Below are 12,930 nucleotides of genomic sequence, written 5' to 3' on the forward strand. Positions count from 1 at the left end.
CCTGCATTGACCGATCCCGTGAACTCCTCCATGTTCGAACGACTACCCAATCAAGAAATACCACTTCCATAGTCAGCACCACTTCCATTTCTATGCCCATCCAGATCCCCATTTATCCCGACCTGAAACGCCATACCTTGTTCCTACCATTCTTCCTCCAAGAGTCACGATCAAAAATCGATCTTGAGAGTATGATTCCCGATCGATCCCACCAATTTCCCATCGAGCCCTTCGAAGGATGGAAAACCAACCTTGAGCGCCAAAGTGGTGAGGAGAAAGACGATCAAGCAAAGGAGAATGGTAGGAAGGTAATCTTCTAATATGTGGAAAAGACGTTTAGGTTGATGGATGTCTAAAGCTGATGTGGTTGTGGTGAAAGAAGAATTAGGATGGTATGTCTCAGGAAGAGGGATAGAATGGTCAGATAGGATAGTCTGGAGACATAGACGGGATCCAGCTATGGAGATTGGGACCTGGATGTTAGTGTTGGTATTGGTGAAGGGTTACGAAGGGATGGTGGGTGATATGAACAGGGGAGATTGGGATAGGTACAGATGGACAATGATGGAGGAAAGGAAAAGTAAGGTGAATGCAAAGTTGACGATGAGATGGAATGGTGAAGGGGAGGAAGGGTGGAGTAAGTCTAACATGGTGATGAACAATGATCAAGGAGAAGAAGGGGAGGGACAAGAAAGTGACGGGATGAGTAAAATGATGAAAGGGGAGATGACAGAGGTACAGTGAACGAATACGATGATATAGATTCTGATTGACGACACGGTCAAGATAGAAAAGGAGTATACCAGGATGGGCAGCGTAAAAGACATGCGAGAAATTGAAGATGACGCAGAAATGATGTAGAACAAAATAACTCACCCCAGTACCTGGATGAGCACTAGCACCAACGAAATAAGCTCCTTTCAATTTCGAATGCCTGGCTTGATGTCTGAACCAAAGTACGTTCCAGAAATCATGAGTGATACCGAGTATACTACCGTGAGTCAAATTGAATTTATCTTTCCCTTTAACGTTAGTTCATCTCTTCATTTCAGTTTCTGTTCAAAGTCTGAGTCCATCGATTTCATTACTGGTCGCGCTGTTCTTTCACCTCTTATTCATCGAACTCGAGGAGAAACCAAATCTCTCCTTGTGCTACTCCTGTCCTCATGGCACAACTTGGAAAGGAGGGAACTCCGAAAGTCGCTGACGAAGGACAAGATTTCTCAAAGCTTGAAGAACTGGAACGTGACCAATGCCTTGATCCAACTTGGTCAGTAGCCGGGATGCAGCGGGGCTGAGGAAGTAGCAGATGGAGGGATCAGTGGGGTTTGTGAAGATCACGACTCACAAGTAAGAGGTGTATTCACTTCTTCCCATATTATCTTCTCCCTTAACCCACTAATTCCCAATCGACTTTCCATAACATCTATCACCTGTGTTTTGGCACGTTCCACCAAAATTGACCATTCTTGAGTGTTTTCGCCTACTCCATCTTGACCGTTCTCACGTACATGAGAGGAATGAGGCATGAGATGTCCAACGGGAACCAAAACTACGAGGGTATCTTTACCTGGTGGAGCTGCTGATGGGTCACTGAGCGTCAGGCTCTGTGAACTGATAATGAAAACGCATCCTCCTATACGGGTCAGGTAACTTGGGACAAACGTTGTGTGACATACGTTCGTGGTGAAGTCATGGAGACGTGTAAGTGGAGATGATAGAGATAAATAGACAATGGGGGAGAACGTACATTCTAGAAGGCACATTGACGTAGAAACTGGGCTCTCGGGGCATACTCTGACGTTTGAAGATATCATCGAATGAGCCTTTGTAATCTTCCGCCTGGGTATCAGTCATCTATCAACCGTTGCTTTCGAGGTGTCCCTTGATATAGCTCCTCTAGCGCAGATGAAAATGGGCAGGTCGCGGAGTGATGTTGAAGTGAGGTAGAGTTGAGTGGGTGACAGCGAAGGGATCGAAAATGAGGAGTAGGAAGAGGGACTGACCAAAAATATATTATGAGTACCCAATGTCTCAATCACGGAGTCCATAGCCCAGTAGAACGAGACTGACGAACATCTACCATCAGTCCCATTTCGAAATGTGACGATGACCTACGAATGCTCCCTTTCTTCCAACTGTTTCGCCTTTTTCGGCTCCAGCAGTTTCTTCTCCAAACGGACTTCATCGACTTTTTCAATCTTTGAATCACCTGATGGTTTCTTCATGGAAGGTACAATCCCATTCTCCGAGATCGAAGGTATCTCCTTGAACAAATTGTTATATGCCCAAACCAGGTCCGCATTGACGACTACCACATCTGCCTCTTTCACTTCCCCACTGACTAGCCGAACACCGGTGATACGGCCGTCGGTGTAAGTCACACTATCTACAGGAGTAGAATAGTGGATTTTGGCACCGTGTGATTCGGCGATAGAGAGCAGTGAAGCGGGTACCCGGTGGAATCCTCCTTTTGGATACCACTACTTGTCAGTTCTTATGTGTATAGAAGTATAGGGGAACATACGATGCCTTCGCACGTCTCACTCCATTGTAATAATCTAAAATCAGCATAACAGATACACTTCCCAAGGAAATTGCTCCCGACAAAGAAGCTGCTTGGACTCCTCAAGTTTTCTCGGCAGTGTGATGTACAGAGTAAGGAGTCAAAACTGGTGCAGAAACCTATGCGAATAGAATGATTGCCAAGCAGGGAGCGAAGGACAAGAACGACACGCACGTGTAAGCCCCCGGAGAGTCAAACGGTGAACTCCCAAGATACCTCAATCATCAGCTTTCACACTCCGACATTCGAACGAACGACCATGCTCACATGCTTCCGAAGGAGAACGCCCTACGCATCCGATCCGTCTGGAAATACTTTTCACACCGATTCCACATGCTCGTGAAGATGTGAAAGCGAAGGACGTTGATTACGACCGAAGGACGAAGGTAAGCAAAGATAGAATTGAACGTTTGACTGAGGACGAGGTCATAAGATAGTTTACCGTGGACGGCGGCTTCACTGTCATATCAGCGTCCCCCTCATCCCATACTTTCCAACAAGTAGCGTGTCTGATCGTGCCAATAGCGTCATGGAGAGTTGGACTTACCGAAGAAATCCCTCCAGCCTCTCTGATCCTTCGGGCCCTTCGAACCTCTCTACCTCCAAGGCCATGGCGGCTCTATCGCTGGACAAAACGACTTTTTCTCCATCGTGGAAATGCAAAGTGTAGTTGGGTTTGCATTGGACCAGTTCGACATGTTTCTCAATAGAAGTCCCGAGGTCTGAGTAGAGCTGGCGAAAGATAGGTGGTAAGAGGACAAGTGAAGGGCCCTAGAGGTCAACTTTATACCGTAGATTTCGATCGTTTGTGGGGCTCCACTCAGTGCACATCCGTCGAGTTTCGCCAAGATGAGACGATGTTGACAATATCGTAGTAGTCAAAGTATGAACAGATGTTGAAACCAGGAAATTTGGAGAATCGGAAAAGGATGCAGAGGACTGCCAGAGATAGGAAAACAGTTAAGGGTAGAGGGATGGAGACGGCGCCAGGGGTACTGGCAGGGGGAGGAAGAAGAGAGCGACACAACTCACCTGATCAAACCTATACCCTTCATGATGTATCAAACTACATCTTCCCCCAGAAAACTCATTCTTCTCATAGACCTCAACTTGGAAACCAGCATGAGCCAATCTAGCCGCAACAGCACATCCACCAACTCCCGCACCTGATCATCAGTCCTCGTCGTCAAGAGACAACTCACCGACGACGATAGCTTTCAGCTTGGCTCCTTCCGACCGATTATCACTGTTGGCGTTCATATCGAGCTGAGAATGAAGAGGAGAAAGATGGAATGAACGATACTGAGGGGATGTTCAAGTTGAAGAAGAGACCGATCGATCGATGCTTGAGAAAGTTTGAGTGGACGTGGTTGAAAGGGGGATCGACACCATCAAACAGATCGTCATCACCATCAATTTCTCGGTCTTCATCGACATCGGTCCTGGGGTTATCATCGACTTTGAGCACAAGGCGAATCATGGTCATCATAGTCATTATGGTGGAGCTCTGTAGATAAGATGATCATGGTTAGCAGATCCTAAGCCGTATGCGGCTTGAGTAACTTAGGTATTTAGGCCCCTGTCTTGAGGCCCGTGAACTCCACCGTGAGTTGAGCCCATTTAAGTCCATATTCCCTTTGTTGATAATCAGCTTCCAGTCTTTGAAGATTTTCTCGATGATCAAGAGGTCGAAAATCAGTATCGAGCCTGGAACATGGATGATCGTGTGATCATCCGAGTCAAATCCTAGGTTCAAATCGAAATGGATACCATCGTCACTACTCTATCAGCCGCTCTGAGAGGGGGGCAACTCATGTTCCTCGTCTACGGATCGGTCTTCTCAGGTCACTGAGCGACCGGCTACCAGCCATTAGGTTACGACAAAATGGAAATGGGGCGTCTAGTGGTCGGATTCCAATAGACACCATATCTCGCTTCACCGACCGCACGAAGTCATTCGTATAGTACAAGACTCAAGCAGACTCGATCACTTGAGCAGCACGAGCTAAGTTCAGCTGAGGGTAGGGGAGGCGATGATATGGGGACGTCATGGTCAGTCCGTATGTCTCCTCTCACCCTGAAATACACACCCTCTTATCTTCTCATGTCACCCCCACCTACGATCTTTCACTAATACTTCATCCATGAAACTTCCCCCTCCGTTCCCCTCTCCTCATGTTACTTACGAGCCCACCGTCATGTTCTCGAATGAGTGTCACTGAATCAGAAAGAACTCTTGTCATCTCTCAAGCCTGTCCACTCCGCTTCCAAACCGAGGCCCATCATTTCTCACCCGGTACCCTGGAACGTTACACCCCTTCACAGCCTCATGTTTGATATTTTCCCTCGACCTTTAACCCGGCGGTACAGATATCCGGATTCTTACTCTTGCCGCAAGTATGAACGTCATGACCCTCTTCCTCATTACATTTCAACAATGTTCCGCGATTTAATCACTTCCGTCGCTATTTGATGCTGTGGCCGAAGACTTCCAACAGCTTCCCGATACATTCTCCGCCCCGGATCTCTCTACTACACGTTCGTGTGCTACTTGTGGAACGATTCTTCTCCGCTCACCATCTATTATCTTAGAATCTTAGGATTCGGGTTGACTTCCGAAGGTCCGACCAATGTCTTTCATCTAATACCTGTGCGTTCGGTGTACTCTTTTCTGACCGTCACACTGAACTCACCTATACCGAGCGCATTATCCGTTGTCAATATTCACACTATATAATTATCTCGCTCGCCACTTCTCTTTTTATCTCCCTAAACCTCATCTCAATTGACTTTTCTCCTCATACAGAGCTCCAACAATCACACACCGAAACACTATGCCCAACGACCAAACTTCTAACAACTCAAACCCCACATCCTTCAATCATATCAACAATCGACCTTTATCACCTCCTCCTGCTCCTAATACACCTGGTCCAACACAAAAACCACAAGATCCTTATGGAAACATCATCATGCCTCGTCCGCAATATGGTTTTTATTCTCATCCCACTCAATCTTTCGCTCCTGATCCTAGACACCCTCCGTGGCAATTCCAATCACCTCCCCCTCAACCGTATCAAGCTTCACAACATCCTCAATTCCAATCTCCTCAATCTTTACAAACTCAAAATCTCCAATCTCAATCCCAATTCCAAGCTCAATCCTCTACTCAAAATCATCCTCAACCTTCGTCTTCTTTCTACGCCACACCTTTATTCCAACAATCTCCCAATACGATCCCATATGTTGACGATCCTTTTCCTGGACTCAAACGTGAAACACACTCACAATCACAAACAGAACAAAGACAAGATATACCTCAAATACATCGAACCATCTATCCACAACCTACGGGCGAAACTAGCTTCAGTGGATTTGGTTGGGCGGTAGGAACGGAAGGTTGGGCACCTGGATCGGCTACTATTGGGTGGGGTGGAGTACAGGGACAGATCTCTCCAGCACAATGGAGGAAGATGGATGAGGATATGAAGCAGGAAGAAGCTTCGAAGAAGTTTAATCCGGCAAGGGGGTGGTGATCATGTATGTGGTCGTTGGTGTCTGTTAGGATCTCTGAGAAGGTTTTGGCTCGATGTTAGGTGAGGAACAAGTCTAGAGGAAGGATATGTGAACTCGGCGGAGAGTGAGGAGGATAAGAAATGGGTGTAGATTCATCAAAACAATCCAATGACACAAGCGGCGGGAGAATTGAAATTAAGAAGGAAGTGTCATATGATTGAAAGAAACGGTATGCAACTTCACTTTTTCTGTAAAAGCACAACTCATTAGACACCTCATCTCCTCCTACATTTCATTCATGACAATTGCTCACTCTCTTCCCTGACACGTCTCCTCGCCTTGTGCCTTCACGAGGTAACCCACTTCAGGTCGGGTATGGGAGCAGGTCTCTTCGAAACGACCATGAGAAAATTTTCGATTTATTTCAGTGGCAAGAAAACATGCTTCATCCTCGAGGTTTTCCATACTTCCTTTCCGTCTTTCCAGCTTTCCGCACTTAGCCTCATCTAACCCCGTAGACCCGATCCGGTATACAATCCCATTCCCGAGGAACACTCCGTTACCCCCTCCTAAACCTACGTCAACCTTTTTTAATCTTCAAACCTCCATTCCGCATCTTACAACGTGGTAAACTTCCCCTTGGTGGTTCTATACGACCACATCGACCAGACAAACGTACTACACACTTTTTTATCGCCCTTTCCGCCTAATCACCGTACTCTTCCTATATCAAGAGACCGGGGTGGTCTCCGAACGATCTTGAAACTCTCACCTTTGCTTCTCCCGACATTGACGTCCCTGGAATCACTTCGATTTTCTTCTTGCCGCGCTCCGAAAAATGCGTCGAAAGAGAGATGGATTGATCCTCGGGAAGCTAAAATTATCCGGGATGATGATTGACATACAGTACGATGTTTGTAGGCTGAAAGGAACGGAGTATGACTGTAGTATAAAGTTTCTTAAGAACTTGGTTCCTCCGAAAACAATTACTTCATCACACCTCATTGAATCATTTCCGTCTTATCAGGACAGCCAAGATAGTGATTACACCGTAGCTCGTCGCTCGTACACACTCAGAGTCACCATCCTCTTTTCAACATAAACCAAAATCTCTCACCGGGATCTTCGCTTTCACTTCTAACCAATCTCACCCTCACCCTCGATCCAGTGCACTTTAACCTATCTCTCCTCTCTGAGGTTCACTCTTCATTTGTTCCCTAACGTCGAGTCAAACCGTCTTCTTTGAATAATTCGCATTTGATCAATGTTCCCATTCGGATCAAAGAAACCCACTTTAAAACCTTCCCAATCCTCCAGCTCCACCCCAACTCCCAATTCCAATCTGAATCTCAATCCCACCCAGGGCACAAGCTCCAATCCCAGTTCTACCCAGACCACAAGCTCCAACTCGAGACCGAATACTACTTTCACAAGCCCATTCGGTAACCCAAATCTAACCCTCCAAGAACGGAACGCCATAATCAAGAAACAATACGAATATTGGCTTTCGCAAGAATCAGAAAGAAGGGAAGAAATGAGGAAAGTACAGGAAATTATAATGCAATTGAATAAGAAACATGAAGAAAGTCAAGGACAAGTTAGGAAATGGGTTGAAGATCAGAGTGGTCAAGAGTGGGAATGAAATCACTGACGAAATTCCTCTTCTTCTTCTTTATCACCCTTCTCCAGCCCAATAGCTTATAGCTCATATCATCTACGTCGTTCTCTGGTTTGTGGAACTTTGTGCGAGTTTGAAGGAGGCCTTGACTTTGGTCGTGGGGAAAAGAATATATGGTGGAGAAGGAAGTATGAGCGGAAAACTGAAAGAGTGATCAGCTTATAGATATCAAGTAAAATCGAATGACTGACAGGATCATGCAATTGAACTTTTGAAGAAAATAGCGGGGACTAATCAGTGTAAAGTATAGATATTATGAGTACAAGATGAGAAGGAAGAGAAGATGGAGAATCCTCGTGCATGGCGAAAGATCAAATTGATCCGCGCGTTTTTCCTGCACTCCGTGTGTGCGTCCTTTGTTCTAACCTTCTACGGATGTACAGGTTTGAGATCAGATGTATGTGCGTTTTGTTTGTGAGAAGCAAAACACCCTCTATCCCCTCTTCTCTTTTCTTTTCTTCTCTTCTAAGTCCGGAACTATGATGATATTTACTCTATTCATAAGATTTGACAAGTATCGCAACATATACCACCATTCCCACAACCACCGTGATCGATATCATCCGCCTCAGACCAATTTATTTCCCTTCAACTTGGTATCACCCGTCACAATCAGCTTGAAAACTATCATTCCTATCATTCATTCGTAGTCTACAACCTCCATCCTTCCAATATCTCAACAAGACCTCAGAGTGCCGGTATACTCTCCGCCGCTCCCCTCAATAGTTCCTTCTCATCACATCTTCACCCGAGGTTACTTCAACAAGAGGGGTGTAAAACGAACAATCTACGAGATGTGGACTATCACACAATCTCAAAAAGAATCAATGGAACAATGGGTAAAGAAGCGTGCTGAAGAGAAAGAGAAAGAAAAAGAAAAAGAAAAACGAGTTAAGGAAGAGATGGAGAATAAGAAGAACAAGGAACTGCCGGAGAGACAGACGGGACAACAACTAGGGCGTCCGACGAAGCGACAAGAAGAAAAAGAGAGATCAAAAGGTTTTACAGAGGTTGATAAGGGTAAAGAGTATAATAAACGTTTAGAAGATAAGATGAAGAGAATGAAAGAAGGGAAAGCATATAAAGAATGGATTAAGAACGCTTAGTTCATATAGTAATTCTCGAATGGTTTGTTGCATATCTGTCCAAAACATCAAATGTAACCCGAAGACGAGGCTGACTGATGAGAATTTCCCAGTATCTCCAAGTTGACCATACGTGTACTTCGACATCGAAGGGACTGTCAAGATGGGGATTATACATAATCACGGGTGATTCTAGAAGAAGAGAATGGGTCGTACAAGGAACCTAAGTTGGGTCAGGGGAGTCTCCAAGACCCCTTTTTCCCATCTGTTCTCACCACGAACGCACGTACTTTCGCCTCGTGTGTACTATACGTATGACATCACTTCTAACCTCATGGCTATCCACTTTCCCCACTGACGAATTGTTATTCCGACCTTTCTAAAACAACAGGTTCTCAACGTAGGAAGTAGAAAGTGGCAAATGGGGGAATCAAACCTCAAACATTGGATCATCCCCTTGATATTCTGCTCCGAGATATCATACGTCCGGCATCCTCTTTGATAATCCGACAACGTACCTGAGGGGTGTGATCACTCTGTCCAGCCCTTATTCCCATTACTAGCTGAGGAAGCGTACAAATTTGAACCACCGCCATTCACCGGGATCTATCTCACTCACATACCCCTTACAGTAGACCAACCAATCCCCGATCCAAGATGAAAGCACGACGACAAGTTCACGTACAAGAAAAGAACTACAACTCTCCTCAAACTAATAAATCCATCATCCAATGGGCACGTGATATAGCCATATACGACCAAGCTCGTCAAGATAACCTCGCTCAATATCAGTCAAAACAAGGGACCTCCAAAGCTGGAAAACCCCTGAATATAGGCGATGACAAACCACCCGGAACGGTTGACTTGATGGAAGGACAAAAGGCCAAAAAGGACAACATTGGAGAGGAGCAGGATGGAGAAGAGTTGACCGAAACGATGAAGGACGATGGAGGGAGGAAGGAAGAAAAGAAGAAAAAGAAGAAAATTGAATCGTTTGAAAGGGAACCCAATGATCCGAGTCTACCCCAAGAAGAGTCACTTAGAAAAGAGGAAGACGAGTTGAAGAAAGAGAAAGAGGGAGAGAAAGAAGGGTTGGAGCCTACTGAAGTTGGTACTCCAGAAGAAGAAGAGATCGTTTTGGATTTCTTTCGAAAGAGTCATAAAACCAATCAGACCACACAATGATTCTATTTCTCGAGGTAAGAGAATTATACATCACTAGAAATACAAAACGTTGATCACCAGTTTCTACATCATTCATTCCAGACACACCACGCACCGGGAGAGGAGAAACGGGTTTCATGTTAATCTGTATTGTTGAAAACCCCCGTCGAACATAGAATGATGAGAAGGGGAAGAAATCTGATAGAGAGTAGAATCATAATGTAGATATATGCATATAATGTTTCATCTATCATAAGCAACACGAGAAAACAGGAGGAATATGGAAAAGAGGAAAGATCCTCGACGCACGCTTTTTCTCGGGCCACGTGAGAAAAACGAGGTAATACTTCAATACACAATCATTTACCTTGATAGTTGAAACTTTCCCCTACATCATGTTCGTAATATTGGAACAGATCAACGGTAAGAAGGATCAAGGGGGATGTCAAGGACTTGTCATCATACGACGACACATCATCGTCCTTTTCCCTCTTTTCACCTTCGACACATATATCTAAAATCAACCTGGTTCTCCTCCGTTCCGTTCATCTCACTTTCCTTTCTTTTTGCCATATATCTTTGCTCCAGAACCTGAGAGTCTCAAGGTTTTGAGAAGATAGTTAAGAAAGATGGTCTCCCCTACCACCAAATCTACTACTCGAACAACTCGTACACAAACTTCAACATCTCATCCTACCATCTCAACTCAGTCGTCCTCACGGACTCACCCTTACTCACATACTACTCGGTCCGTACCAGCTCACTCATCCTCAAATTCCACCTCCCATACTCCCGTTCAATCTCAAAACACAACCGTATCAAACCAACAATCCTCTCATCATACGACGCTTTCCGTATCTCCAAATGTAAGACAGGCAACCCAAAACCAAACTCAACAACCCTCCCGAACATCTCATACTCGACAGAGTCCCAGAGAACCAAGACAACAACCACAGTCCACCCCTCAATCCGAATCATCTAGACCCGGAAATCTTCCCTCTACCCCCGGTCCAGCTACTACCACTTCCGTGCCGGAACGAAGCAAGAACGCTCATACTCTTACATGGGATCGATTGCAACAACTTTCCGCTCATGCAAGAGCTAATCCAGAGGAAGATGATATGATCGACCAGTATGTGGAGATTGGAAAATTGTATGAAGCGCAACATGACTCTGGTCGGAATTCAGGTGAAAGACGACGAGGATAGAGGGATGGTTTGGAGGACGATAATGGGGATTATCATATAGATCACAGGACTCATGGATATCTACTCTCTTTTTCATGATATATTTACTCTTCACTTCAAATTATCCATTCCACATTTATGAGCAAAACTTCACTTGTATACTGGTCTGCTCATATTATGCAAAATCATCGACTTGACATAATTGTCAGATTGCGATACGCACGCACGTGGAATTCGCTTAACTGCCACATTTATCAAACCGCCACAGCCACATTCCAGTTCCGGCGGAAAGAAATTTCCTCATCCACCCAACTTTTAAACTGGCAACTTCACCCACTCTCCTTACGATCTCTTTCACCAGAGCACCCAGTCACTGATCAGTGATAGGATCAATAACGATACAAGATGGCAAACCCAAGACAAAGAAATAAAGCTAGATCTTCAAAAACTCATAAACCTTCTTTGAACCAAAAACGTCGTATGCGTCAAGCCAAGAGGAAACCACCAGCTTTGAAAGGTCCTCTGGTTTTACAAGAAGGATGGGATAAAACTAAGACTGTTTTTCAAAAGTGAGTGGTAATCATGCTATCACTATTCTCTCATCATGATACATACCTGCATTTCCTCCCTGAACCTGTTTTCCCCGTCTCGGACCCCTTTTTTTCCCTCTCAGAGCGCTTTTCTTAGACCCTTGTGTTCGTGAGTCACACAGATGAGTGAGCCAAATGGTACTCACTATCGTAGGCGTACCGCAAAACTGTTGTTCTGCATGGTATGGCAGGATGATTCTCAAAGCAGGTCTTGGCACGGAGCAATATGAGAAATGTGTCAGTCCAGTAGACTGATGGTCAGTTACGCAGCTCTAGGTTTATTACCCACCATTCCACTCCCTTCCAACGTCTCTCGATCACACAAAGCTCAAGTCTCTTTACCAGCTCCAGAAGGGGTAAAAATTGGTTTTGGACGGATAGTAAGGGATGAAGAAGGTAATGTTGTGGATATCATCATAGATGAGGATGAGAATGAGGATCAATCTGAAAAGATGGATGAAGATGAGATTATTAAAGAAGGAGAGGAAGAGACAAAATTGATGAAAGGTTAGTCCAATTGTTCCCCTTGTTTCCTTTCCCGCTATCAAAATCCAGACCATTGAAGTTATCCTTCCAGTTATCTGATTCTCGCGCTCTTCTTGTGTCTTTTGCTTCCAACGTCATTTTTATCTCTCGGCTCCCTTAATTATAATACCTACCCTTTACTCTTCTCGATAGATCGCTTTTTCCCATTTTTTTTTTCCCTTTTCCTTCCCGACTTTTACTTGATTTCGGGTCGTTTTGAGCGTTAGATGGTGCAAGAATGAGCCAGGGATTTTGAGGGAAAATTGGGGAAAGATGTCCTCTCGACTACTGCATGCGATTGATTTGAATGTAGAATGTTGACTTATACCAGAACTCCAACGTATAGCCTCCACCTCCAAACCTGTCAAAAGACATACTTCCACTTCTGAACACGCTTGGCTTTCTTCCCTCGTAGCCAAACATGGAGAAGACTATACGGCAATGAGCAAGGATAAAGAGAATGTTTGGCAGAAAACTCCTGGGGAATTGAAGAGGATGGTGAAGAAAGCTGGTGGGGTGGAAGGTTTGAGAGGGGTTTGAGAAATGTTGTAATATATCTCATTTTGTCTGCTGCATTCTGCATCTTCCCACTGCTTTTTCGGTCAGAAGTGATCAAACC

General features: G+C 44.9%; 5 protein-coding genes across 5 annotated transcripts; 4 read left to right on the forward strand and 1 right to left on the reverse strand.

Moving 5' to 3' along the window:
- Positions 1 to 170: 170 nt before the first annotated feature.
- Positions 171 to 3,733, reverse strand: TREMEDRAFT_34017 (uncharacterized protein; the record flags this gene model as incomplete). Its single annotated transcript, XM_007006652.1, has 12 exons — positions 171 to 473; positions 877 to 1,022; positions 1,349 to 1,593; positions 1,751 to 1,842; positions 2,007 to 2,079; positions 2,119 to 2,147; positions 2,238 to 2,483; positions 2,528 to 2,561; positions 2,741 to 2,782; positions 2,834 to 3,025; positions 3,114 to 3,337; positions 3,599 to 3,733. Coding segments are annotated over 12 exons (1,761 nt in total), but the record flags the coding sequence as incomplete, so codon positions are not given.
- Positions 3,734 to 5,400: 1,667 nt separating this feature from the next.
- Positions 5,401 to 6,102, forward strand: TREMEDRAFT_64646 (uncharacterized protein; the record flags this gene model as incomplete). Its single annotated transcript, XM_007006809.1, has 1 exon — positions 5,401 to 6,102. The coding sequence occupies one exon, from the start codon at positions 5,401 to 5,403 to the stop codon at positions 6,100 to 6,102; it is 702 nt and encodes a 233-aa protein (XP_007006871.1).
- Positions 6,103 to 8,554: 2,452 nt separating this feature from the next.
- TREMEDRAFT_64647 (uncharacterized protein) lies at positions 8,555 to 8,866 on the forward strand (the record flags this gene model as incomplete). Its single annotated transcript, XM_007006810.1, has 1 exon — positions 8,555 to 8,866. One exon carries the CDS (start codon positions 8,555 to 8,557, stop codon positions 8,864 to 8,866), a length of 312 nt encoding a protein of 103 aa, XP_007006872.1.
- Positions 8,867 to 9,502: 636 nt separating this feature from the next.
- TREMEDRAFT_64648 (uncharacterized protein) lies at positions 9,503 to 10,030 on the forward strand (the record flags this gene model as incomplete). The annotated part of the gene is made up of 1 exon (XM_007006811.1): positions 9,503 to 10,030. The coding sequence occupies one exon, from the start codon at positions 9,503 to 9,505 to the stop codon at positions 10,028 to 10,030; it is 528 nt and encodes a 175-aa protein (XP_007006873.1).
- A 1,571-nt stretch (positions 10,031 to 11,601) lies between these two features.
- TREMEDRAFT_33717 (uncharacterized protein) lies at positions 11,602 to 12,851 on the forward strand (the record flags this gene model as incomplete). Its single annotated transcript, XM_007006618.1, has 3 exons — positions 11,602 to 11,765; positions 12,049 to 12,293; positions 12,643 to 12,851. The coding sequence occupies 3 exons, from the start codon at positions 11,602 to 11,604 to the stop codon at positions 12,849 to 12,851; spliced, it is 618 nt and encodes a 205-aa protein (XP_007006680.1).
- Positions 12,852 to 12,930: the final 79 nt, after the last annotated feature.

The sequence above is a fragment of the Tremella mesenterica genome (assembly GCF_000271645.1).
Source record: "Tremella mesenterica DSM 1558 unplaced genomic scaffold TREMEscaffold_11, whole genome shotgun sequence".
In the NCBI taxonomy this organism is placed as follows: domain Eukaryota; kingdom Fungi; phylum Basidiomycota; class Tremellomycetes; order Tremellales; family Tremellaceae; genus Tremella; species Tremella mesenterica.